Source organism: Delphinapterus leucas, chromosome 4 (assembly GCF_059928025.1).
Source record: "Delphinapterus leucas isolate spDelLeu-1000000601 "Yukka" chromosome 4, BTC_Dleu_Yukka2, whole genome shotgun sequence".
In the NCBI taxonomy this organism is placed as follows: domain Eukaryota; kingdom Metazoa; phylum Chordata; class Mammalia; order Artiodactyla; family Monodontidae; genus Delphinapterus; species Delphinapterus leucas.
Window position 1 is genome coordinate 48,245,297 of NC_143132.1, and position 25,715 is coordinate 48,271,011.

Genomic DNA, 25,715 nt, shown 5'->3' on the forward strand with positions numbered 1-25,715 from the left:
ATTAATTAATTTAGAAATTTATTTATTTTATTTATTTATTTTTGGCTGCTTTGGTTCTTCATTGCTGTGCATTTCTTTGGCTACTGTTCGGTGTGGTGAACGGGCTTCTCATTGTGGTGGCTTCTATTGTTGAGGAGCGTGGGCTCTAGGCACATGGGCTCAGTAGCTGTGGCACGCGGGCTCAGTAGTTGTGGCTCATGGACTCAGTAGTTGTGGCTCATGAGCTCCGTAGTTGTAGCTCATGGGCTCAGTAGTTGTGGCTTGCAGGCTCTAGAGCACAGGCTCAGTAGTTGTGGCACATGGGCTTAGTTGCTCTGCGGCATGTGGGATCTTCCAGGGCCAGTACTCGAACCTGTGTCTCCTGCATTGGCAGGTGGATTCTTAACCAGTGTGCCACCAGGGAAGCCCCTTATTTCTCCCTTCTCTTCTGAGCCATGTGGCTGACAGGGTCTTGGTGCTCCAGCCAGGTGTCAGGCCTGAGTATCTGAGGTGGGAGAGCTGGGTTCAGGACATTGGACCACCAGAGACCTCCAGGTCCCTCCTAATATCAAATGGCAAAAGTTCTCCCAGAGATCATCTCGTGCTAAGACCCAGTTGCACACAATGACCAGCAAGCTACAGTGCTTGACACCCCGTACCAAACAGCAAGACAGGAACACAACCCCATCCATCAGCAAAGAGGCTGCCTAAAATCATAATAAGGTCACAGACACCCCACACAACACCACTGGACGTGGTCCTGCCCAGCAGAAAGGCAAGATCTAGCCTCATCCACCAGAACACAGGCAGCGGTCCCCTCCACCAGGAAGCCTACAAAACCCACTGAACCAACCTCACCCACTGCGGGGGAAAAAGTGGGAACTATGAACATGCAGCCTGCGAAAAGGAGACCCCAAATGCAGTAAGTTAAGCAAAATGAGAAGGCAGAGAAATACACAACAGATGAAGGAGCAAGGTAAAAACCCACCACCCCTAACAAATGAAGAGGAAATAGGCAATCTACCTGAAAAAGAAGTCAGAGTAATGATAGTAAAGATGATCCAAAATCTTGGAAATAGAATGGAGGAAATACAAGAAACGTTTAACAAGGACCTAGAAGACCTAAGGAGCAAACAAACAATGATGAACAACACAATAAATGAAACTAAAAATTCTCTAGAAGGAATCAATAGCAGAATAACTGGGGCAGAAGAACGGATAAGTGGCGTGGAAGATAAAATAGTGGAAATTACTACCACAGAGCAGAATAAAGAAAAAAGAATGAAAAGACTTGAGGACAGTCTCAGAGACCTCTGGGACAACATTAAATGTACCATCATTTGAATTATAGGGGCCCCAGAAGAAGAGAAAAAGAAAGGGACTGAGAAAACATTTGAAGAGATTATAGTTGAAAACTTCCCTAATATGGGAAAGGAAATAGTCAAGTCCAGGAAGCACAGAGAGTCCCATACAGTATAAATCCAATGAGAAACATGCCAAGACACACATTAATCAAACTATCAAAAACTAAATACAAAGAAAAAATATTAAAAGCAGCAAGGGAAAAGCACCAAATAACATACAAGGGAATCCCCATAAGGTTAATAGCTGATTTCTCAGCAGAAACTCTGCAAGCCAGAAGGGAGTGGCAGGACATATTTAAAGTGATGAAAAGGAAAAACCTACAACCAAGATTCCTCTACCCAGCAAAGATCTCACTCAGATTCAAAGGAGAAATTAAAACCTTTAGAGACAAGCAAAAGTTAAGAGAATTCAGCACCACAAAACCAGCTTTACAACAAATGCTAAAGGAACTTCTCTAAGCAGGAAACACAAGAGAAGGAAAAGACCTACAATAACAAACCCAAAACAATCAAGAAAATGGGAATAGGAACATACATATCGATAATTACCTTAAATGTAAATGGATTAAATGCTCCAACCAAAAGACATAGACTGGCTGAATGGATACAAGAACAAGACCTGTATATATGCTGTCTACAAGAGACCCACTTCAGACCTAGGGACACATACACACTGAAAGTGAAGGGATAGAAAAAGAAATTCCATGCAAATGGAAATCAGAAGAAAGATGGAGTAGCAGTTCTCACATCAGGCAAAATAGACTTTAAAATAAAGACTATTACAAGAGAGAAAGAAGGACACTACAAAATGATCAAGGGATCAATCCAAGAAAAAGATGTAACAATTTTAAGTATATATGCACCCAACATAGGAGCACCTCAATACATAAGGCAAATGCTAAGAGCCATAAAAGGGGAAATTGAAAATAACACAGTTATATTCAGGGATTTTAACACCCCACTTTCACCAATGGACAGATCATCCAATATGAAAATAAATAAGGAAACACAACCTGTAAATAATACATTAAACAAGATGGACTTAATTGACATTTATAGGACATTCTATCCAAAAACAACAGAATACACATTTTTCTCAAGTGCTCATGGAACATTTTCCAGGATAGATCATATCTTGGGTCACAAATCAAGCCTTGGTAAATTTAAGAAAATTGAAACCATATGAAGTATGTTTTCTGACCACAATGCTATGAGACTAGATATCAATTACAGGAAAAGATCTGTAAAAAATACAAACACATGGAAGGTAAACAATACACTACTAAATAACCAAGAGATCACTGAAGAAATCAAAGAGGAAATTAAAAAATACCTAGAAACAAATGACAATGAAACACCACTCCCCAAAACCTATGGGATGCAGCAAAAGCAGTTCTAAGAGGGAAGTTTATAGCAATACAATCCTACCTCAAGAAACATCTTGGACTTCCCTACTGGCGCAGTGGTTAAGAATCTGCCTGCTGGTGCAGGGGACGTGGGTTAGAGCCCTGGTCTGGGAGGATCCCACATACCGTGGGGGCAGCTAAGCCTGTGTGCCACAACTACCGAGCCTGCTCTCTAGAGCCCGCGAGCCACAACTACTGAGCCCGAGTGCCACAGCTGCCAAAGCCTAACTGCCTAGAGCTGATGCTCCGCAACAAGAGAAGCCACCGCAATGAGAATCCTGTGCACCGCAACAAAGAATAGCCCCTGCTTGCTGCAACTAGAGATAGCCCGTGTGCAGCAATGAAGACCCAACATAGCCAAAAAAAAAGAAACATCTCAAAAAACACCTAACCTTACATCTAAAGCAAATAGAGAAATAAAAACAAAAAAACCCCAAAGTTAGCAGAAGGAAAGAAATCATAAAGATCAGATCAGAAATAAATGAAAAAGAAATGAAGGAAATGATAGCAAAGATCAATAAAACTAAAAGCTGGTTCTTTGAGAAGATAAACAAAATTGATAAACCATTAGCCAGACTCATTAAGAAAAAGAGGGAGAGCACTCAAATCAATAAAATTAGAAATGAAAAAGGAGAAGTTACAACAGACACTGCAGAAATACAAACCATCCTAAGAAACTACTACAAACAACTCTATGCCAATAAAATGGACCACCTGGAAGAAATGGACAAATTCTTAGAAAAGCACAACCTTCTGAGACTGAACCAGGAAGAAATAGAAAATATAAACAGACCAATCACAAGCCCTGAAATTGAAACTGTGATTAAACATGTTCCAACAAACAAAAGCCCAGGATCAGATGGCTTCACAGGTGAATTCTATCAAACGTTTAGAGAAGAGCTAACACCTATCCTTCTCAAACTCTTCCAAAACATAGCAGAGGGAGGAACACTCCCAAACTCATTCTATGAGGCCACCATCACCCTGATACCAAAACCAGACATAAGATGTCACAAAAGAAGAAAACTACTGGCCAACATCACTGATGAACATAGGTGAAAAAATCCTCAACAAAATACAGCAAACAGAATCCAGCAGCACATTAAAAGGATCATACACCATGATCAAGTGGGGTTTATCCCAGGAAGGCAAGGATTCTTCAATATACACAAATCAATCAATGTGATACACCATATCAACAAATTGAAGGAGAAAAACCAATTGATTGTCTCAATACATGCAGAAAAAGCTTTCAACAAAATTCAACACCCATTTACGATAAAAACCCTCCAGGTAGTAGGCAGAGAGGGAACTTTCCTCAACGTAATAAAGGCCATATATGACAAACCCACAGCCAACATCGTTCTCAATGGTGAAAAACTGAAACTATTTCCTCTAAGATGAGGAACAAGACAAAGTTGCCCACTCACCATTATTATTCAACATCATTTTGGAAGTTTTAGCCACAGCAATCAGAGAAGAAAAAGAAAAGCAATACAAATTGGAAAAGAAGTAAAACTGTCACTGTTTGCAGATGACATGATACTAAACATAGAGAATCCTAAAGATGCTACCAGAAAACTACTAAAGCTAATCAATGAATTTGGTAAAGTAGCAGGATACAAAATTAATGCACAGAAATCTCTTGCATTCCCCTACACTAATGATGAAAAATATGAAAGAGAAATTAAGGGAACACTCCCATTTACCATTGCAAGAAAAAGAGTAAAATACATAGGAATAAACCTACCTAAGGAGACAAAAGACCTGTATGCAGAAAACTTAAGACACTGATGAAAGAAATTAAAGATGATACGAACAGATGGAGAGATATACCATGTTCTTGGATTGGAAGAATCAACGCTGTGAAAATGACTATACTACCCAAAGCAATCTACAGATTCAACGCAATCTCTATCAAACTACCAATGGCATTTTTCACAGAATTAGAACAAAAAAATTCACAATTTGTATGGAAACACAAAAGATGCCAAATAGCCAAAGCAATCTTGAGAACGAAAAACGGAGCTGGAGGAATCAGTCTCACAGACTTCAGACTATACTACAAAGCTACAGTGGTCAAGACAGTATGGTACTGGCACAAAAACAGAAAGATAGATAAATGGAATAGGATAGAAAGCCCAGAGATAAACGAACGCACATATGGGCACCTTATTTTTGAAAAAGGAGGCAAGAATATACAATGGAGAAAAGACAGCCTCTTCAATAAGTGGTGCTGGGAAAACTGGACAGCTACATGTAAAAGAATGAATTTAGAACACTCCCTAACACCATACACAAAAATAAACTCAAAATGGATTAAAGACCTAGATGTAAGGCCAGACACTATAAAACTCTTAGATGAAAACATAGGCAGAACCTTCTATGACATAAATCACAGCAAGATCCTTTATGACCCACCTCTTAGAGAAATGGAAATAGAAACAAAAATAAACAAATGGGACCTAGTGAAACTTCAAAGCTTTTGCACAGCAAAGGAAACCATAAACAAGGCAAAAAGACAGCCATCAGAATGGGAGAAAATATTTGCAAATGAAACAACTGACAAAGGATTAATCTCCAAATTATACAAGCAGCTCATGCAGCTCAATATCAAAAAGACAAACAACCCAATCCAGAAATGGGCAGAAGACCTAAATAGACATTTCTCCAAAGAAGATATATAATTTGCCAATAAACACATGAAATGATGCTGTATATCACTAATCATTAGAGAAATGCAAATCAAAACTACAATGAGGTATCACCTCACACCGGTTAGAATGGGCATCATCAGAAAATCTACAAACAATTAATGCTGGAGAGGGTGTGGAGATAAGATAACCCTCTCACACTGTTGGTGGGAATGTAAATTGATATAGCCACTATGGAGAACTGTATGGAGGTTCCTTAAAAAACTAAAAATTGAACTATCATATGACCCAGCAATCCCACTACTGGGCATATACCCTGAGAAAACCATACTTCCAAAAGAGTCATGGGGCTTCCCTGGTGGTGCAGTGGTTGAGAGTCTGTCTGCCGATGCAGGGGACACGGGTTTGTGCCCCGGTCCGGGAAGATCCCACATGCCGCAGAGCAGCTGGGCCCGTGAGCCATGGCCACTGAGCCTGCGCATCCGGAGCCTGTGCTCCGCAACGGGAGAGGCCACAACAGTGAGAGGCCCACGTACCGCAAAAAAAAAAAAAAAAAAAAGAGTCATATACCACAATGTTCATTGCAGCTCTATTTACAATAGCCAGGACGTGGAAGCAACCTAAGTGTCCCTTGACAAATGAATGGATAAAGAAGATGTGGCACATATATACAATGGAATATTACTCAGCCATAAAAAGAAACGAAATTGATTTATTTATGGTGAGGTGGATGGACCTAGGGTCTGTCATACAGAGTGAAGTAAGTCAGAAAGAGAAAAACAAATACCGTATGCTAACACATGTATATGGAATCTAAAAGAAAATGTATTCTCATCTGGTTTTTCCTCCCAAACTCAAAATGTATCACAATGCTTCTTTCCTTCAGAATTATTTCTCTCTAATAAATTCCTTCACAACTGTTTTCTCAGATGTGTAGATTCTGGATTTTTTTGTTCTAAAGATATTGCCGTTTAAACATTTTTTCCTGAAGTTTATTTAAAAAAATTAAAGGTCTATAGAAGTGTTGAAAGAGACTAAGTGAACACCCAAATACCCTTCACCTTGATTCACCAGTTGTTAATATTTTGCCTTCTTTCTTTTTCTTTTTTTTCCTGAAATTTTGAAAGTAAGTTGTAAACATCATGACTGTCATCTCTAAATTCTTCAAGCATGTATGCATCTCCCAAAAACAAGGGCACTCCTAGATAGTATAATATTATTATCCTCACTCAGAATATTTTACTCAAGAATTTAACATTAATATAATGTTATCATGTTAATGTCCATATTCAAATTTCTCCAGCTGTTCCAATAATGTCCATTTTAGCTGTTCCCTCCCCAATTTATTTAGTAATTGTTTCTCTTTAGTTGTCTTTAGCCTAGAATAATTCCTCTGCTTTTTAAATTTGTTTGTTTTGGTCTTTCATGACATTAAAATATTTGAAGTGTTCAGGTTAGTTATTTTATAGAAGGTAGAATATTCTACAATATAAAATTTCTCGGAAATTTTCCAATGATTAGGTACAGGTTACGTATTTTTGATGAGAATTCTAATCATTAAGTCTTTTTCATTGTGGCACAGCAAGAAGTGCATGATGTCAGTTTGTCCCGTTATTGCTGTGTCATTTGCTTCCTTGTTTAAGTAGTGTCTTGTAGATTTCTATACTGTAAAGTCTCAATTTTTCCCTTTGTAAATAATAGGCAATCCATGCAGTGAAACTTTGGGACTGTGTGAATATTCTGTTCCCCAACTTTTACTCAGTGGTTTTGGTATTCACTGATGGTCCTAACTGGTATATATGATTACATTGGTGGGTGAATGATGATCTCTAATCTATCATTCTTTCTATATTTAGTCACTATATTACTTTGGAAAGAAGTGTACTCTCCAGTGTAGCTGGAGGGAGTCCTTTCATGTTGTTTTTTCATGTCCCTATCAGTCTATAAGCATTTCCTTATTTAAGGCACAGCAAGAGGGACCAGGTACATCTTTCACTTTTTCTCCCCCATACTTAGAATCAGCTATTTGTCCAAAGAGCCAGAATTATTTTTGATTCTTTTCTTTACCTTTCACACTTAATGAGTCTCTTGCCCTTCGTTTAAAATTTTTACATTGAGTGCTTACTATGTGCCAAGCAACATGTGAGGAGGTAAATACAAAACTATGAACAAGACATATTAACTCCCCTCTCCCTTGGAATTTACATTCTCAGGGGGAAGACAGACATTGTACAAATATATACAGAAATAAATATATAATTACAAATTGTGGTAAGTGCCTTGAAGGAAAATTACATGCCATGTAATTATGTCTGTCATGTAAAGTAAAATGGCTCTTATACCTGTCTTTTCATTTGTAAAGACACTTGAACAGACAGTTATTTGGTTCCATGTGAGTAAGTTGTGGTAGCTGCATAACTATTGGTTTGGCCAAAAAGTTCATCTGGGTTTTTCTATAAGATGGCATGGAAAAACCAGAATGAACTTTTTGGCCAACCCGATAGTTTCTTTGCCTAAAACCTCACTCCTTCCAATTGTCATCATATTTTTTTGTGTGTGTGTGTGTGTCCTCTATCAACTTGTTTATAGCAGTTTTGCTGTCATAGATAATATATATTATATATTTCTGTGCATATAATAAAAATGCACAGAATATAGTAATATACAGAAGACCTATTTGAAAATAGCCTATTTGAAAATAGCCTGTTCTCGCTGTAGATAATTTATGTTTGAAATTGGAGAAAAATTTAAAACTAACTTTACTTTTATATAAATGGATTCTTTTGAAAGCTTTTTGCATTTCTGCCCATTAAACTTTTCAGAAGGCTTAATAAAATTTTGAATTATCCAGAAAATCTCAACTAAAATATCATGAGGATGGACAGAGTTCTGTTTTAATGTAAGCTTTTTATTCAGTGTGGGAATTCAAAGACTAAGTAGGACCATGGTGGAATGTTATGGTAGGACCGTAAAGGATATATAATTAGCAAACAGATTTGTTCATCAAATTCTGAGACCTTAGAAATAGAGAAGTTCTTGAAGGTGTTAGAACTTTAAGCACATTAATAGTGAAATATTTATTTCAAGAGGCCTTATAATCTGAAAAATTCATAAGGATCTAGATGGTAGTGAATGAAATTTTATAACTTTGTTTAATACCGGAGAGACCTGTGATATGTCATGAGTTTCAAAGAGAACTTGGTTCTACACCCACAAATTATATCTTCAGATGAAGGGACAGTCCTTGGGCATGTTTTACATTAGAAGAACTTGTTGTAGACCATAGAAGTATAAACATATTGTGGACGCTAAGCACCACTGTTTTATGGATAAGTTGGCCCTGGCTGCCAGGCCTTCTGCTGCATTCTGTTAGTTATATCAAGTCACTGGACAGCCCTGGGAGGGGGCTACACTGGGCATAAACTCCAGGAAGTAGAGTTCACAGGAGGGCATCTCTGGAAAACAGCTATCACCTTGGATTAAAAGACAGGTTCAAGAAAGGAGGAATCAACCTGTTTTCTCAAACTCACTTTGTGAGAATCAGATAAAAAGAGAATGTTTCTCTGGTGTAGTTGGGAAGGTCCGTTTACCAGCTGGCCCACTGAGCTATGAGCTAGATTTACAGTGGGTAATAATATTCTTTTGTTCCCTCATGAGTTCACTGGAGTATTTTTTGTAGTTGTTTTGTTTATTAATTTTATTTATTTATTTATTTTCAGGAAAGTCAGAAAAACCTCAGTAACCTGGGTATTGGTCAATCTGTGCACATCAATGTTGATTTTCAACCTCCTGTTTGTGTTTGGAATCAAAAACTCCGATAAGAACTTAAAGACACTATAGTGACACTGATAATACTGACTTGAGCAATAATGAAATGTCCAGACAAGACACCGTTGTCATCTCGAATCCCACATGCACTGCGATTGCTATCTTGCTGCACTATTTTGTGTTAGTGACATTTACCTGGATGGGACTCAGTGCTGCCCAGCTCTATTTCCTTCTTATTAGGACCATGAAGCCTCTTCCTCAGCATTTCATTCTTTTCATCTCTTTAATTGGATGAGGTAAGTGTTTGCTTCTTCACTTACTCAGGAATTTAATTTTGTTGAAATCACTTAATTTAAACAAACACCTATTGAAGACCTAATAGTACAAGGCCCTGTGGTAGGGGAGATGGAAAATCCAGCAATCACTAAGAGTGCCTTCTGTCTAGTGAAGGAGTGTCTTCTCCTGTGAAGAAGGCAGATGTGATCAAGGCAGCTATACTAGATACATCATGAGCTAACTTCAAGATGTTCATTTCCTTTAACATCTCTATTTATTTGACTTGAGATTTAGACCACATATAAACTTCCTAGCTACTTTATTTTTTTTGTAAATTAACTTTATTTCTTTTTTTTGAATTTTATTTTATTTTTTAAAATACAGCAGCTTCTTATTAGTTATCTATTTTATGCATATTAGTGTATATATGTCAATCCCAATTTCCCAATTCATCCCACCACCACCCTGACCCTGCTTTTCCTATCTACTTTAAAAGAAATGTTTCAAGACAATCAGAGTGACTCTTTTAAGAAAAATAATTTGAAAAATTTAATGAGTTCCAGGAAAGGAGAGTTGTTTTCGTGTTATCTAAATTTAAGTTTATTCAAGTGAAAGAGGAATTAGACCATTTAAGAGTGGAAATTGTGGTAAGAGTTACAAAGAAATCAGAAATATTATAGGATTGATATGTATAGCCAACATTGATAGGGAAAGGAAAACAGAAAAACTATGTCTACTGTTGACCTACATCTGTAGGATCATTTAGTACACTGTCTATAGTGGAAAGAACAATACATCCTGAAAAAGGTCAGGTGTATAATTCATTCATGTTCTTTTATAATTAGTCCCAGTCTTGGGTAAATTATTAATTCTATGACTCTTTATCACATAGGAGTCCCGGCTATAGTGGTAGCTGTGACAGTGGGAATTATTTATTCTCAGAATGGGAATAATTCACAGTGGGAGTTAGACTACTGGCGAGAGGAAATGTAAGTTTATATTTTTTAAATGTCCATTTCTTTGATATGAGTGTAACTATTCAATGACATTGAGTCCAAGTGTCACTGTAATATGCATATCACTTTATAATTGTCATATTATAACTGTGTATTTCCAATTCTCAAAGAACACATTATATTTTAAATATGGTGGCATGAAAATTTCCTATGATAAATCCTTTCGTAAAGCAAGTAATTGTCTTCTAAATTTATAAATGTGAACTTTTTAATATTAAATTTGTCTTCTTTGATTAAGTCTGAAAATCACAGGACACAAGAAGTGTGATCATTAGTGACCGCTTATCTTAGTTTTCTCATCTAGAAAATGAGAATAACCATAATAGTAATACCTGCTCTGGGGTTACTATGAAGGGTCAAGCAAGTGTGAAAACATTTTCACACTTGAAAATGTTTGAAGAGCAGTATCCATGAAAGTGCTTGAAGAGCACTATCCATGCTTATGAACCAATTCTATGTTGATATGATTATAATGAGTATTTCATGATGATTTATCACACATAAATTCTCCCTGTGACTCCAGCATGAATAATTAACTGTCAATAATGGAAGTACCTGAGTGCATGGTATTTGCCTTCCATGTGGGGAGAGTAAGAAAGTGGGGCTGAACTCTATGTGTAGTTCTGCTACCAAATGGCAACTGCTCTTTAATTTATCTTCCCTTCTTATTTTATAAATTCAACCATTCTGATCCCTGGATTCCACCTTAAGTCCCAAACCAACTCTAATCAAAACAAAACTCTTGGAAATGTGCAAGTATACCCAAGGGAAGGCTGTGGTGTCAGAGTGCTTACCTATTTCCAGGGCTGACCATGACCAAGTGTAGAATAGGGAGCTAACTGCCTGGCTTGATTTTAGGAGCCATACACTCTAGGCACTATTTTCTCTGTTTAATTGGGATTAAATATCTTTTAATGAGTTAAAAAATTTTAATTCCACAATTAGATATCAGGAGTGAAATGCAAATATCTCATGGGAGAGGTAATTCACCTCAAATTGCATTATTATTAATTTCCTATCCTAACCCAGCCACAAGGCTAGACCTACTCCTACAGAAGTGTTCAGTAGAAAGAAGCCTGCTGTCTTAAATTTATTCACACCAAGATGTAAATAATTGAGAGCAGATTCTTTCCTGAGTACAGTATTAGATGTTAAGGAAGACACTAGGCAACTGATAATAAGAGTTGGGAAGAGGGGAAAGGATGTGTAACATGAATATCAGCTTCATCTTGGACCTTTATCTCCCACTTTCCACCCTATACACACACATCAAGGCTCACATTTCTTCAGGATATATTTAGAAAGAGGAGGGACTTTTTTGGGTTTTCTTGAGTTATCTTCCCAGAAGTTGCTCCTCAATATATCATACTCCCTGTCCCCCCACCATGGCTCCCAGTTCTGCCAGTCATACCCGAAACCCCTAACCCAGTTCCCTTGATGTACTGCTATTTCTGCCAGGACCCAATTAAGGGGCGACTGCAGGGCAGGCCACACTCCTATTTAATGCTCTATCCCCCAAATCTCTGTCCCACCATATAGGCTGTTTCAGACTTCCCTGAAGGGTTGAGGTAACCATTGGGAAATTATAATGCATGAGGAAGAATTTTCTGGAAGCATATGCTATATCTTCTACAGCTGTCTTTTCCCATGTTTCATGACAAAATCACCAAGGAGTTAAACGCTTCATCTGAGGTTCATCTGTGATGCTCTCCAGACCTCAGGTTCATAGATGTTTGTCAGATGCAACCTTGACCTTGTGACTCTCCAATCTCAATTCTAGATCCCACTCCTACAAGGGTTAGTCTGCCTGGAGGATCCATCTGTCTCCTCAGCAGTCTGTTTTTCAAAATCTGGGTGATTAGATTCAGAACAGCTAAGGGAGAGGCTCATGAGAACAAATCCAGTGTGACTATCTCTCCAAGTAGTACAAAGGATGGAGGAGGTGAGGAGGTATCCCTTCCTAGTGCACACCTCCTCATGGCCACAGGCATCCAAGCCTGTTTCCCATCCAGGTCTCCCCATCTGTGTGAGGTAACTGAGGAACCTTACAGACATTTGTATGCACACACACACAGATCTATAGTACAAATAGTAATACTTAGAAATTGTGTTGTCTAAAGTTTAAATAACTCATGACTCATACAGATAAAGATAGATATTTGTCTAAATTGTTTCATAATTTGCAAGTCTGTCTTTATCCGATAGAGTTGGATATTCATTTTCTTTCTCTATCCTGTCCTCCCCTTTTAAACTGTGTTTCTCTAGGCTGCCTGGGTCAGAACTATGTCCATCTTTTTAATTTAAAACTTTAATGACCACTTGCTTAGTCACCAAAGAAGTGTCTAGAGATGTGAAAGTACTTCTCAGCAGGATTTTATTAAATTCTTAGCCAAGTGCCCTCCTATTTCTTCTGTGTCAGGGGTTGTGAGATTGAAGATGGCAGGAAGGTTGTCCTTTGGTTACAGATGAAAGGACATGGAGGCCCAAAATCCTGAAGATAAATTTTATTCTTTCTCACCATTTTACTTAAGGCTGGACCTAATCTATCATTAATGGATTGGAGGCACTCTTTTCATTTTTTTTTAACATTTTATTTTATATTGGAATATAGCCGATTAACAATGTTGTGATAGTTTCAGGTGCACAACAAAGCAACTCAGCCATACATATACATGTATCCATTCTCCCCCAAACTCCCCTCCCATCCAGGCTGACACATAACATTGAGCAGAGTTCCCTGTGCTATACAGTAGGTCCTTGTTGTTTATCCTTTTTAAATATAGTAGTCTGTACATGTCAATCCCAAACTCCCTACTATCCCTTCCCTCCACCCTCCCCACCCTGGTAACCATAAGTTCCTTCTCTAAGTCTGTGAGTCCATTTCTGTTTTGTAAATACATTCATTTGTATTATTTCTTTTTAGATTCTGCATGTAAGCGATATCATACAATATTTCTCTTTCTCTGTCTGACTTACTTCACTCAGTATGACAATCTCTATGTCCATCCATGTTGCTGCAAATGGCATTATTCCATTCTTTTTTATGGCTGAGTAATATTCCATTGTATATATGTACCAAATCTTCTTTATCCATTCCTCTGTCCATGGACATTTAGGTTGCTTCTCTGTCTTGGCTATTATAAACAGTGCTACAATGAACATTGGGGTGCATGTATCATTTCAGACCATGTTTTTCTCTGGATATATGCCCAGGAGTAGGATAGCAGGGTCATATGATAACTCTATTTTTAGTTTTTTAAGGCCGCTGCATACTGCTCTCCATAGTGGCCATACCAATTTATAATCCCACTAACAGTTAGGAGGGTTCCTTTCTCTCCACACCCTCTCCAGGATTTACTGTTTGTGAATTTTTAAACGATAGCCATTTTGACTGGTGTGAGGTGATATCTCATTGTAGTTTTTACTTGCATTTCTCTAATCATTAGCAATGTTGAACATCTTTTCATGCGCCTCTTGGCCATCCATATGTCTTCCTTGGAAAAATGTCTATTTAGGTCTTCTGCCCATTTTTTGATTGGGTTGTTTGTTTTCATGATACTAAGCCACATGAGCTTTTTGTAAATTTTGGAGACTAATCCCTTGTCAGTCACATGATTTGCAAATATTTTCTCCCAATTTGTGGGCTGTCTTTTTGTTTTGTTTATGGTTTCCTTTGCTATGCAAAAGCTTTTGAGTTTAATTAGGTCCCATTTGTTTATTTTTGTTTTTATTTCCATTACTCTGGGAGATGGATCAGAAAAAATATTGCTGCAATTTATGTTAGGGAGTGTTCTGCCTACGCTTTCCTTTAGGAGTTTAATAGTGTCCGGTCTCACATTTAGGTCGTTAATCCATTTTGAGCTTATTTTTGTGTATGGTGTTAAAGAATGATCTAATTTCATTTTTTTACATGTAGCTATCCAGTTTTCCTAGCACCATTTGTTGAAGAGACTGTCTTTCCACCATTGTAAATTCTTGCCTCCTTTGTCGTATATTAATTGACCATAGGTGCATGGGCTTATTTCTGGGCTTTCTATCCTGTTCCATTGATCTATAGTTTTTGTGCCAGTACCATACTGTTTTGATGACTATAGCTTTGTAGTATAGTCTGAAGTCAGGGAGCCTGATTCCTCCAGCTCCATTTTTCATTCTCACGATTGCTTTGGCTATTCAGGGTCTTTTGTGTCTCCATAAAAATTTTAAGATTTTTTGTTCTATTTCTGTGATAAATGCCATTAGTAATTTGATAGGATTGCATTGAATCTGTAGTTTGCATTGGGTAGTATAGTGATTTTGACAATATTTATTCTTCCAATCCAAGAACATGGTTTATCCTTCCATCTGTTTGTGTCTTCAATTTCTTTCATCAGTGTCTTATAATTTTCAGAGTACAGCTCTTTTGTCTCCTTAGGTATGTTTATTCCCAGATATTTTATTCTTTTTGATGCAATGGTAAGTGGGGTTGTTTCTTGAATTTCTCTTTCTGATCTTTCATTGTTAGTGTATATAAATGTAACAGACTTCTGTGTATTAATTTTGTAGCCTGCAACTTTACCAGATTCACTGATGAGCTCTAGCAGTTTCCTGATAGTGTCTTTAGGATTTTCTATGTATAGCTTCATGTCATCTATAAATAGTGACATTTTAACTTCTTCTTTTCCAATTTGGATTCTTTTATTTCTATTTCTTTCCTGGTTGCCATAGCTAGGACTTGCAAAACTATGCTGAATAAAAGTGGTGAGAGTGGGCATCCTTGTCTTGCTCCTGATCTTAGAGGAAATGCTTCCAGCTTTTCATCATTGATATGATGCTAGCTGTAGGTTTGTCGTATATGGCCTTTATTATGTTGAAGTAGGTTCCCTGTATGCCCACTTTCTGGAGAGTTTTTATCATAAAGGGGTGTTGAATTTTGTCAAAAGATTTTTCTGCATCTATTGAGATCATCATTTGGATTTTATTCTTCAGTTTGTTGATGTGGTGTATCACACTGATTGATTTGTGGATATTGAAAAATCCTTGCATCCCTGGGATAAATCCCACTTGATCATGGTGTATGATTCTTTTAATGTATTGTTGGATTCGAATTTCTAGTAAAATACTAGCAACTGAGGATTTTTGTGTCTATGTTCATCAGTGATATTGGCCTGTAATTTTCTTTTTGAGTGGTATCTTTGTCTGTTTTTGTTATCAGGGTGATGGTAGCCACATAGAATGAGTTTGGGAAGTCTCCTTCCTCTGCAGTTCTTTGGAACAGTTTCAGAAAGACAGGTGTTAGCTCTTCTCTAAATGTTTGATAGAATTCTCCTGTGAAGCCATCAGGTCCTGGACTTTTGTTTGTTGGGAGTTTTTAAATTACAGTTTCAATTTCAGTGCTTGCGATTGGTCTGCTCATATTTTGTAATTCTTCCTGATTCCATCTTGGGAGACTGTACCTTTCTAAGAATTTGTCCATTTCTTCCAGGTTGTCCATTTCATTGGCATACTGTTGCATATAGTAGTCTCTTATGATCCTTTGTATTTCTCTGGTGTCAGTTGTAACTTCTCCTTTTTCATTTCTAATTTTATTGATGATTTGAGTCCTCTCCCTTTTTTCCTTGATGAGTCTGGCTAAAGGTTTATCAATTTTGTTTATCTTTTCAAGGAACCAGCTATTAGTTTCATTGATCTTTGCTATTGTTTTTTTCGTTTCTATTTCATTTATTTCTGCTCTGATCTTTATGATTTCTTTCCTTCTACTAACTTTTGGTTTTGTTCTTCATCTAGTTGCTTTAGGTGTATGGTTAGGTTGTTTATTTGAGATTTTTCTTGTTTCCTGAGGTAATATTGTATTGCTATAAACTTTCCTCTTAGAACTGCTTTTGCTGTATCACATAGGTTTTGGATCATTGTGCTTTCATTTTCATTTGTCTCTAGGTACTTTTTGATTTCCTCTTTGCTTTCTTCAGCGATCCATTTGTTGTTGAGTAACACATTACTTAGCCTCCAAGCGTTTGTGGTTTTTATAGTTTTTTTCTTGTAGTTTGTTTCTAATTTCATAGTGTTGTGGTCGTAGAAGATACTTGATATGATTTCAATTTTCTTAAATTTACCAAGGCTCCCTTGTGGCCCAGGATGTGGTCAATCCTGGAGCATGTTCCGTGTGCACTTGAGAAAAATGTGTATTCTTCTGCTTTTGGATGGAGTGCTCTATAAATATCAATTAAGTCCATCTGATCTAATGTGTCATTTAAGGCCTTTGTTTCCTTGTTGATTTTCTGTCTGGATGATCTGTCCATTGACAAAAGTGGAGTGTTAAAAGTCCCCCACTATTATTGTGTTACTGTCGATTTCTTCCTTTATGGCTGTTAACATTTGCCTTATGTATTGAGATGCTCTTATGTTGGGTGCATATATATTTACAATTGTTATATCTTCTTCTTGGATTGATCCCTTGATTGTTATATAGTGTCCTTCTTTGTCTCTTATAACAGTCTTTATTTTTAAGTCTATTTTGTCTGATATGAGTATTGCTACTCCAGCTTTATTTTGATTTTCATTTGCATGGAATACCTTCTTCCATCCCCTAACTTTCAGTCTGTATGTGTCCCTAGGTCTGAGGTGGGTCTCTTGTAGACAGCATATATACGGGTCTTGTTTTCATATCCAGTCAGTCTACGTCTTTTTGTTGGTGCATTTAATCCATTTACAGTTAAGCTAATTATCGATATGTGTGCTCCTATTGCCATTTTCTTAATTGTTTTGGGTTTGTTGTTGTATGTCTTTTTTCTTTCCTTCCTCTTTTGTTCTCTTGTGGTTTGATGACCATCTTTAGTGTTGTGTTTGGGTTGCTTTTTCTTTTCTGTATGGTTATCTATTGTAGTTTTGGGGTTTGCTGTTCCCATGAGGTTCTGATATAGCAGTCTATGTATGTACAAGGTTGTTTTAAGTTGCTAGTCTCTTTCCTGCCTAGAGGAGTTCCTTTAGCATTTGTTGCAAAGCTGGTCTGGTGGTGCTGAAATCACTTAGCTTTTGCTTGTCTGTAAAGCTTTTGATTTCTCCATCAGATCTGAATGAGAGCCTTGCTGGGTCGAGTATTCTTGGTTGTAGGTTCTTCCCTTTCAACACTTTAAATATATTGTGCCACTCCCTTCTGGCCTGCCGAGTTTCTGCTAAGAAATCAGCTGTTAACCTTATGGGAGTTCCCTTGTATGTTATTTGTCGTTTTTTCCTTGTTGCTTTTAATAATTTTTCTTTGTCTTTAATTTTTGTCAGTTTGATTACTATGTGTCTTGGTGTGTTTCTCCTTGGGTTTATCCTGCCTGGGAGTCTCTGTGCTTCCTGGACTTGGGTGACTATTTCCTTTCCCATTTTAGGGAAATTTTTTACTGTAATCTCTTCAAATATTTTCTCAGATTCTTTCTCTCTCTCTTCTCCATCTGTGTCCCCTATAACTTGAATGTTGGTGTGTTTGTTGTCCCAGAGGTCTCTTAGGCTGTCTTCATTTCTTTTCATTCTTTTTTCTTTATTCTGTTCTGTGGCAGTGATTTCCACCATTCTGTCTTCCAGGTCACTAATCCATTCTTCTGTCTCAGTTATTCTGCTATTGATTCCTTCTAGTGTATTTTTCAATTCAGTTATTGTATTGTTCATCTCTATTTGTTTGTTCTTCAGTTCTTCTAGGTCTTTGTTAAACATTTCTTGATGTTTAACAAACACTTGTTAAAACATTTGTTAAAAAACAAATGTTTAACAAACATTTCTTGATGTTTCTTGATGTTTAATCGAGGAGATCCTCGATTCTTTCCTCCATCCTTTTTCCGAGGTCCTGGATCATCTCCACTATCATTATTCTGAATTCTTTTTCTGGAAGGTTGCCTATCTCCACTTCATTTAGTTGCTCTTCTGGGGTTTTATCTTGTTCCTTCATCTAGGACATAACCCTCTGCCTTTTCATTTTGTCTATCTTTCTGTGATTGTGGTTTCTGTTTTGCAGACTGCAGGATTGTAGTTCTTCTTGCTTCTGCTGTCTGTCCTCTGGTGGATGAGGCTATCTAAGAGGCTTTTGCAAGCTTCGTGATGGGAGGGACTGGTGGTAGGTAGAGCTGGGTGTTGTTCTGGTGGGCAGAGCTCAGTAAAACTTTAATCCGTTTCTCTGCTGAAGGGTGGGGCTGTGTTCTCTCCCTGTTGGTCATTTGGCATGAGGTGACCCAGCACTGGAGCCTACAGGCTCTTTGGTGGGGCTAATAGTGGACTTTGGGAGGGCTCACACCAAGGAGTACTTCCCAGAACTTCTACTGCCGGTGTCCTTGTCCCCATGGGGAGCCACAGCCACCCCCTCTCTGCCTTTGCAGGAGACCCTCCAACACTAGCAAGTAGGTTGGTTCAGTCTCCTATGGAGTCACTGCTCCTTCCCCCTGGGTCCTGGTGTATACAAGGTTTTGTGTGTGCCCTCCAAGAGTGAAGTCTCTGTTTCCCCCAGTCCTGTTGAAGTCCTGCAGTCAAATCCTGCCTGACTTCAAAGTCCAATTCTCTGGGGATTCCTCCTCCCATTGCTGGACCCCCAGGTTGGGAAGCCTGATGTGGGGCTCAGGACCTTCACTCCAGTGGGTGGACTTCTGTGTTATAATTGTTCTCCAGTTTGTGAGTCACCCACGCAATGGTTATGGGATTTGATTTTATTGTGCTTGTGCCCCTCGTATCATCTTATTGTGGCTTCTCCTTTGTCTTTGGTTGTGGGGTATCTTTTTTGGTGAGTTCCAGTGTTTTCCTGTAGATGATTGTTCAGCAGTTAGTTGTGATTCTGCTGCTCTCTCAAGGAGTGATTGCACCTCCTTCTACTCCACCATCTTGAACCAATCTCCTCCTTTTCATTTTTAAAATTCATTACAGAGATCTGAAATCATTCCAGTTTCCTTCTAGATCATTCAGATTAGAAATATGATTTCTAATAATTTAAATTTTAACAACATTCCAATGCAAAACAGCTTAGAAAGACTTTGGCTTCTATAATAATGGTGTTTACCTACAAGGGAAAGAAAACAGACATTAATTGATTGCCACATAATACCAGGGCTTCTCACATTATTTTGTTAATACCCTACTGCCTACCTGACACCTTCACTTGGCTGGACAAGTGATGAAACATCTCCTGGTCTTCCCTCCCAAACCTGCTCTTCTCATCATCCTCGCCAACTCAGTTAACAGTAATTCCATCCTTCCAGGTACTCAAGCCAAAGATTTTGTAGTCACTCTTAACTCTCCTATATCTCCCATCTAACCTATCAATAAATCCTTTTGCTTTACTTTTAAAATATATATATATATATTTATTTATTTGGCTGCGCTGGGTCTTAGTTGCAGCACACAGGATCTTCATTGTGGCATGCGTGATCTTAGTTGAATCTTTTCCCATCTAACCTATCAATAAATCCTTTTGCTTTACTTTTAAAATATATATATATATTTATTTATTTGGCTGTGCTGGGTCTTAGTTGCAGCACACAGGATCTTCATTGTGGCATGCGTGATCTTAGTTGAATCTTTAGTTGCCACGTGCAGGCTTTTAGTCATGGCATGTGGGATCTAGTTTCCTGATGAGGGATCAAACCCAGGCCCCCTACATTGGGAGCATGGAGTCTTAACCACTGGACCACCAGGGAAGTCCCCTTTTGTTTTACTTTTAAACATATCTGGAATCAGGCTATTTCTCAACATCTCCTCTCCCTGGTTCCAAGCCACCTGATTGTTGCAGTAGACTCCTAGCTGATTTTCTCCTTTGGCATGTGCTCTTCTTTTATCCCTGCATCTAGCTAAAGTAATACTTTTAAAACTAAAGACCAAGCATGTCAAGTTTCTCCTTCTTGCCAAGAGTACATGCAGTCACCTATAAAGCCCTGACATAATTTGCATCTTTTTACTAATCCCATCTACTTACATACTCTGTTCTGACCACACTGGCCTCTTTGCTTAAGCTCTCAACTCAGAGCCTTTGCACTTGCTGTTCCCTCTGCCTAGAACACCCTTCCCCCTCATCTACTTCAGATATTTACTCAAATATTTTTTTTCCATAAGGGTTTTCCTGACCACTCTATTTAAAATGAAACATTTCCTCCCCTGGTCCCCCAGGCACACACACAGACACACAGACACACATATACATATACATAGTAATACCTACCCTCATTACCTACTTTATTTTTCTTCACAGCACTTGTTAACTTCTGTTATAGTATATATCTTATTAATTCATTAGTTTTATTTATTTTCTGCATTAGAATAAATTCACTAAAGAAAGGCATTTTGGTTTTTCATTCACTGCTAATATCTTGTTATCTAGAACAATGTCTGGCACATAGCATGTACTCTGTAAATACTTATTAAATGAATGAATTTATTCTTACAACAATGCCAGGACATGATTACTACACTTCACAGATGAGAAAAAAAATACCACCAAAACTACCACCAACAATAACAAAAAGACAAAAACAAAAACAGATGCAATGAGGTTAAAGAACTAATCAAATATTTTTTAAACATTAAACTTTAAAAAATGCTTATTAATAAGAGACAGTTTAAATAAGTTATGGTATAATTAAATAATGGAATAATATGCAGCCATAAAAAATCATGAGGATAAACTTTATATTCTGATATGGAATGATCTTCAAGATGTGTTTTTCAGTAAGGTATAGAAGTATCATGTTATCCTTTGCTTCAAAATCAGGAAAAAATATACATTTGCTGGTGTATGCATAGTCTAAATCTGGAAGTATACACAAGAAACATTGAATACCACCGGAGATAAAAACTAGGTGACTAGGGATAGTTGTAGGAGGGGTCTTGTCTCTCTATGATGATTTGTACCTTTAAATTTTTGAGCCATCTGAGTGTGCTACATAGTCAAAAAGAAAATTAAACAGTAACTTAACTAAAGTCAGAAACCTAGTAAGTGACAGACAGTGACGTTTATATTCAGGACTGCCTAAATCAAAAGCCCACTTTCTTTCCACTAGCGCATATTGTCTCACAGAGAAATTTGGCAGAATCAATGCATTTAATTTTTCTACTTGGTTGAATTCTTGAAAATCATCTCTAATATATAGAAGGCAAAGAGATATTGACTTTTAGCAGGTCTTTCAGTTGAGTGAATGTCAATGGTGTGAACAGCATAGAGAAGAGTTTGTATACGTTTCTTTCTGCTGAAATCATTTCTTTTCTCTGCTTTCTTAGTCTGCTGAAATAATTTCTTTTCTCTCCACAGCTGCTGGCTGGAAACTCAAGAAAGCAGTCGTTTGATACCAAGTCCATTGTTGTGGTCATTCATCCTACCTGTGACCATTATCCTCATCAGCAATGTTGTTATATTTATTGTCATTGTAGTCAAAGTGCTGTGGAAGAATAATCAGAATCTGAAGAGGTAAGATTCCCAATGAATCAGAAGCTGGAAGGCATGGCTTATGTACTAAATATAGCACAGGAATACATCCACAGCTCCTAGAAGAGTTTTCAGATTTGGGGGAAATGGCAAGGATATGTGGTTTGCAGGACAGATTTTCTCTTAAACTTTGTCTCAGAAGGTGGATCTTCTCATCTTCCAACATCAAGACTACAATGTGAGTCTTGCATTACCTAAGATACTTTTGCACTGTATGAGCCCAACTAAAAATCCAACCCAAAGACATCAAGAAAAAAAATGTATCCCCCAATCCCAAATATTCATGAAATCAGATTTGAATAATTAAAAATATGAGAGGATTGTGAGGAGATGCTGGTAACTGTATTTTCATTTTAGAAACTAGTAACTGTAGATTATATTTTACGTGTGTTGCCTGAATCATATAACAGCTTTAAATTTTTAAAAATTTGTTGCAAACATATAAAAATTGGAACATTGGGCAACATTGGGCCCACATTCCCTGCAGATGGGGTGTGTGCTCTCTGGTTTATCAGTTCCCATGTGGACTGCTTGTTTCCTCTCTGTAACTTTTCTGACCCCAATAAGCATTTTCATTGTCATTGCTAATATACAGAAAGAGCTTTCAGTTGGAGAGACAAATAACAGAAGCTATTAAACACATATACTCCCCTTACCTCCACATCCTACAGCATGAATTGGTTAGAACACAGTGCTAATGAGGCTGTGAATTCAGGCTTAATTCTACAAGACTCTTCTTAACCCAAGTAGACTTACTATAAGTACATCTGTGAACTTTCTTGGTCACCATATAGATCCATTTTGAATGAACAGATGGGTGAAAACAGCCATGATTAGTGGGAATGTAATCTTAAACATGTACTTTACCAATCAAGAGTATCATCTTTCCTATATGGATGATAACCCATATTGAGGGGAAATGTGGAGAAAAGACTATCACTGATAATCATTCAAACCTATGTTTTCTTAACAATGCAGAAAAACCTTGGTGAAGTCTTGTTAGCTTAATTGTAAGTTAAGTTATATTTCTTTTATACAAAGCAATATCATTTTGGCCACAGACATCAAACAAATTTGTAATGTTTCAAAATTTTGACTGGCAACTCATGGTTCTTAAATTAGCTTAGTTACAGTGAAGAGCAGGTTACAATTTAATTGTTTAACAAATTATCTTCTATGTATCAGTTAGCTTTTGCTGTATAACAAATTACCCCCAAATTCAATGGCTTAGAATGATAAATATTTATTACTTGTCATAAGTTTGAGTGTTGATCATGTAGTTGTTTTGGTTTTGGCTGGCTTGAATGCTGGTAGATTACTTAGGATGAATCACTTTCATGTCTGATGGTTGTTGGTTGGTTGGTATTGAGTGGGAACTGCTCATTTGGGAAAGCTCGCCTCTGCTGCATGTGGTCTCTCTCTTAACATAGTACTCTCAGGGTTCCAAAGAGCAATAAGAAAAAACACGCTCTGATGAGTGGAATGCTTTCAAGCCTTTGTTTGTGGAACAAATGCTAATGTCCCTCTGGTCAAAGTGAGTCATATGGCCAAGCTCAGGTTCCAGGGATATAGACTTAGCATAACAGGGAAGAAGGTCACTTTGTGCTTTAATAAATTTTCATTCTGATATCAACTTATGACATGGGATGGTCCCAGATGCCCAAAAAAGGAATTACTGATCCAGTAGTTATAATCGCTAACATCAAATTCAGTTCCAAAGAAAAAGTTAATTCTATGTGAAATTTGCCTGCAGTAGTATTTCAGGAACTGTTTATGCCTGAGCTTTTAAGCAGATATCACTGTCTTCCTCCCTTCCTTCCTTCCTCTCTTCCTCTCTTTCTCTCTTTAATTCAGAGTGACATAGGTTTTTCCACCTGAGGCATAATATTGTTTAATGAACAGTGTATATGTGCAGCTGAATACATATTTTCAGTAGAAGGGTAACAATGATATTAATAAGTAAAAACCTGAATGAACCATATTTCCTTTCTTGTTTTCTCTTACTTAGCACAAAGAAGTTTTCAGTCCTCAAGAAGTTTCTTAGCACATTATCTGTTGCAGTCGTTTTTGGAGTTACCTGGATTCTGGCATACTTAATGCTAATGGATGATGATGGCATCAGGGTCACCTTCAGCTACTTATTCTGCCTTTTCAACACTACTCAGGTATGGTGTGGATTAGTCTGAAAGTAGTAGACTATGGAGTGGCAGAGATGATATCACCTGGACCAAAGTTTTCTTATCTTAAAACTCCCTGAAAGTCATTGCTTAGTTAATTTTGGGTGACTCTATTTTTAATACACTTTGAGGAAAGGGGAAGAAAAACTTTTTTATGACTTACCTACTATATCCTTTCCTGGACTGGAGTTCATGGAACGTAATTGCAATGGGGTTGGCCAATGTTAGTCCCTCTTCTCTGAGCAGAAGAGATTTTGTTGAGCAGCTAGCTTGGGAGGCACCTCCTTTGCCTCTCCGCCATGCAGCAGGTTCACAGCACCTCACCGTGGTTATATGGTCAATGTTACAGTGATCCCTGGAGCTTGGACCCTGTGGGATTGGCTTAATTTCTTCTTTCTCTCTTTTTTGAAATTTTATGATTATCTTATTTTTAAAAAAACTTTATTGAGGAATAATTGGGAATAATTGCCAACTATTACTGTATATTTTAAAATGAGCAACTTGATGATTTGATACACATATACATATAGAATGATCAAAATAACACATTCATCACTTTACATAGTTAATTTTTTTTCTTTTTTTTAAATTAAAGTATAGTGGAAGTATAGTTGATTTACAATGCTGTGTTAGTTTCTGGTATACAGCAAAGTGATTCCGTTTTTTATATAAATATATATATACTTTTTCACATGCTTTTCGATTACAGGTTATTAAAAGATATTGAGCATAGTTCTCTGTGCTATACAGTAGGTCCTTGCTGGTTACCTTTTTTTTTTTTGGCTGCATTGCGTCTTTGTTGCTGCATGTGGGCTTCCTCTAGTTGTGGAGAGCAGGGGCTATTCTTCGTTGCAGTGCATGGGCTTCTCATTGTGGTGGCTTCTCTTGTTGCAGAGCATGGGCTCTAGGCACACGGGCTTCAGTAGTTGTGGCTCCTAGGCTTAGTTGCTCCATGGCATGTGTGGTCTTCCTGGACCAGGGATTGAACCCGTGTCCCCTGCATTGGCAGGAGGATTCTTAACCACTGCGCCAACCAGGGAAGTCCCTGGTTACCTATTTTTTATATGGTATTTTTACATGTTAATCCCAAACAATTAATTTATCTCCCCCCATCCTGTTATCCCCTTTGGTAACTATAGGTTTGTTTTCTATGTCTGTGGGTCTATTTATGTGTTGTAAATAAGTTCATTTGTATTATTTTTAAAGACATCGTTAAATACTTTGTGTGTGTATGGTGAGAATGCTTAACTACTCAGCAACTTTTAAGTACATGATACCATATTATCAACTATAGTCACCATGTTGTACATTGGGTTCTTATTCTTCTTATAGTTTAAAACTTTGTACTCTTTGACCTATACTACCCTATTTACCTCTCCCCCCAGCCCCTGGCAACCACCATTCTATTTTCTGTTTCTATGAAATTGGCTTTAAAAAAATTCCACATGTAACTGATACCACATGTGTTTGTCATTCTTGTCTGGCTTATAGCAATTAGCGTAATGCCCTCCAGGCTCATCTATGTTGTCACAAATGGCAGGATTTCCTTCTTTTTTATGGCTGAATAATATTCCATTGCATGTATCTACCATGAATTTTCTTTACACATTCATTCATCAAAGGACATTTAGGTTATTTCTATATCTTAGCTATTGTGAA

General features: G+C 37.5%; 1 protein-coding gene across 1 annotated transcript in view; it reads left to right on the plus strand.

Moving 5' to 3' along the window:
• ADGRG7 (adhesion G protein-coupled receptor G7) overlaps positions 1 to 25,715 on the plus strand; it is a 94,845-nt gene that overhangs the window by 49,532 nt on the left and 19,598 nt on the right. The window contains 5 exon segments of the mRNA XM_089909888.1: positions 9,123 to 9,236; positions 9,238 to 9,467; positions 10,340 to 10,436; positions 21,706 to 21,861; positions 23,888 to 24,044. Coding sequence (XP_089766014.1) covers positions 9,123 to 9,236; positions 9,238 to 9,467; positions 10,340 to 10,436; positions 21,706 to 21,861; positions 23,888 to 24,044 — 754 coding nt within the window.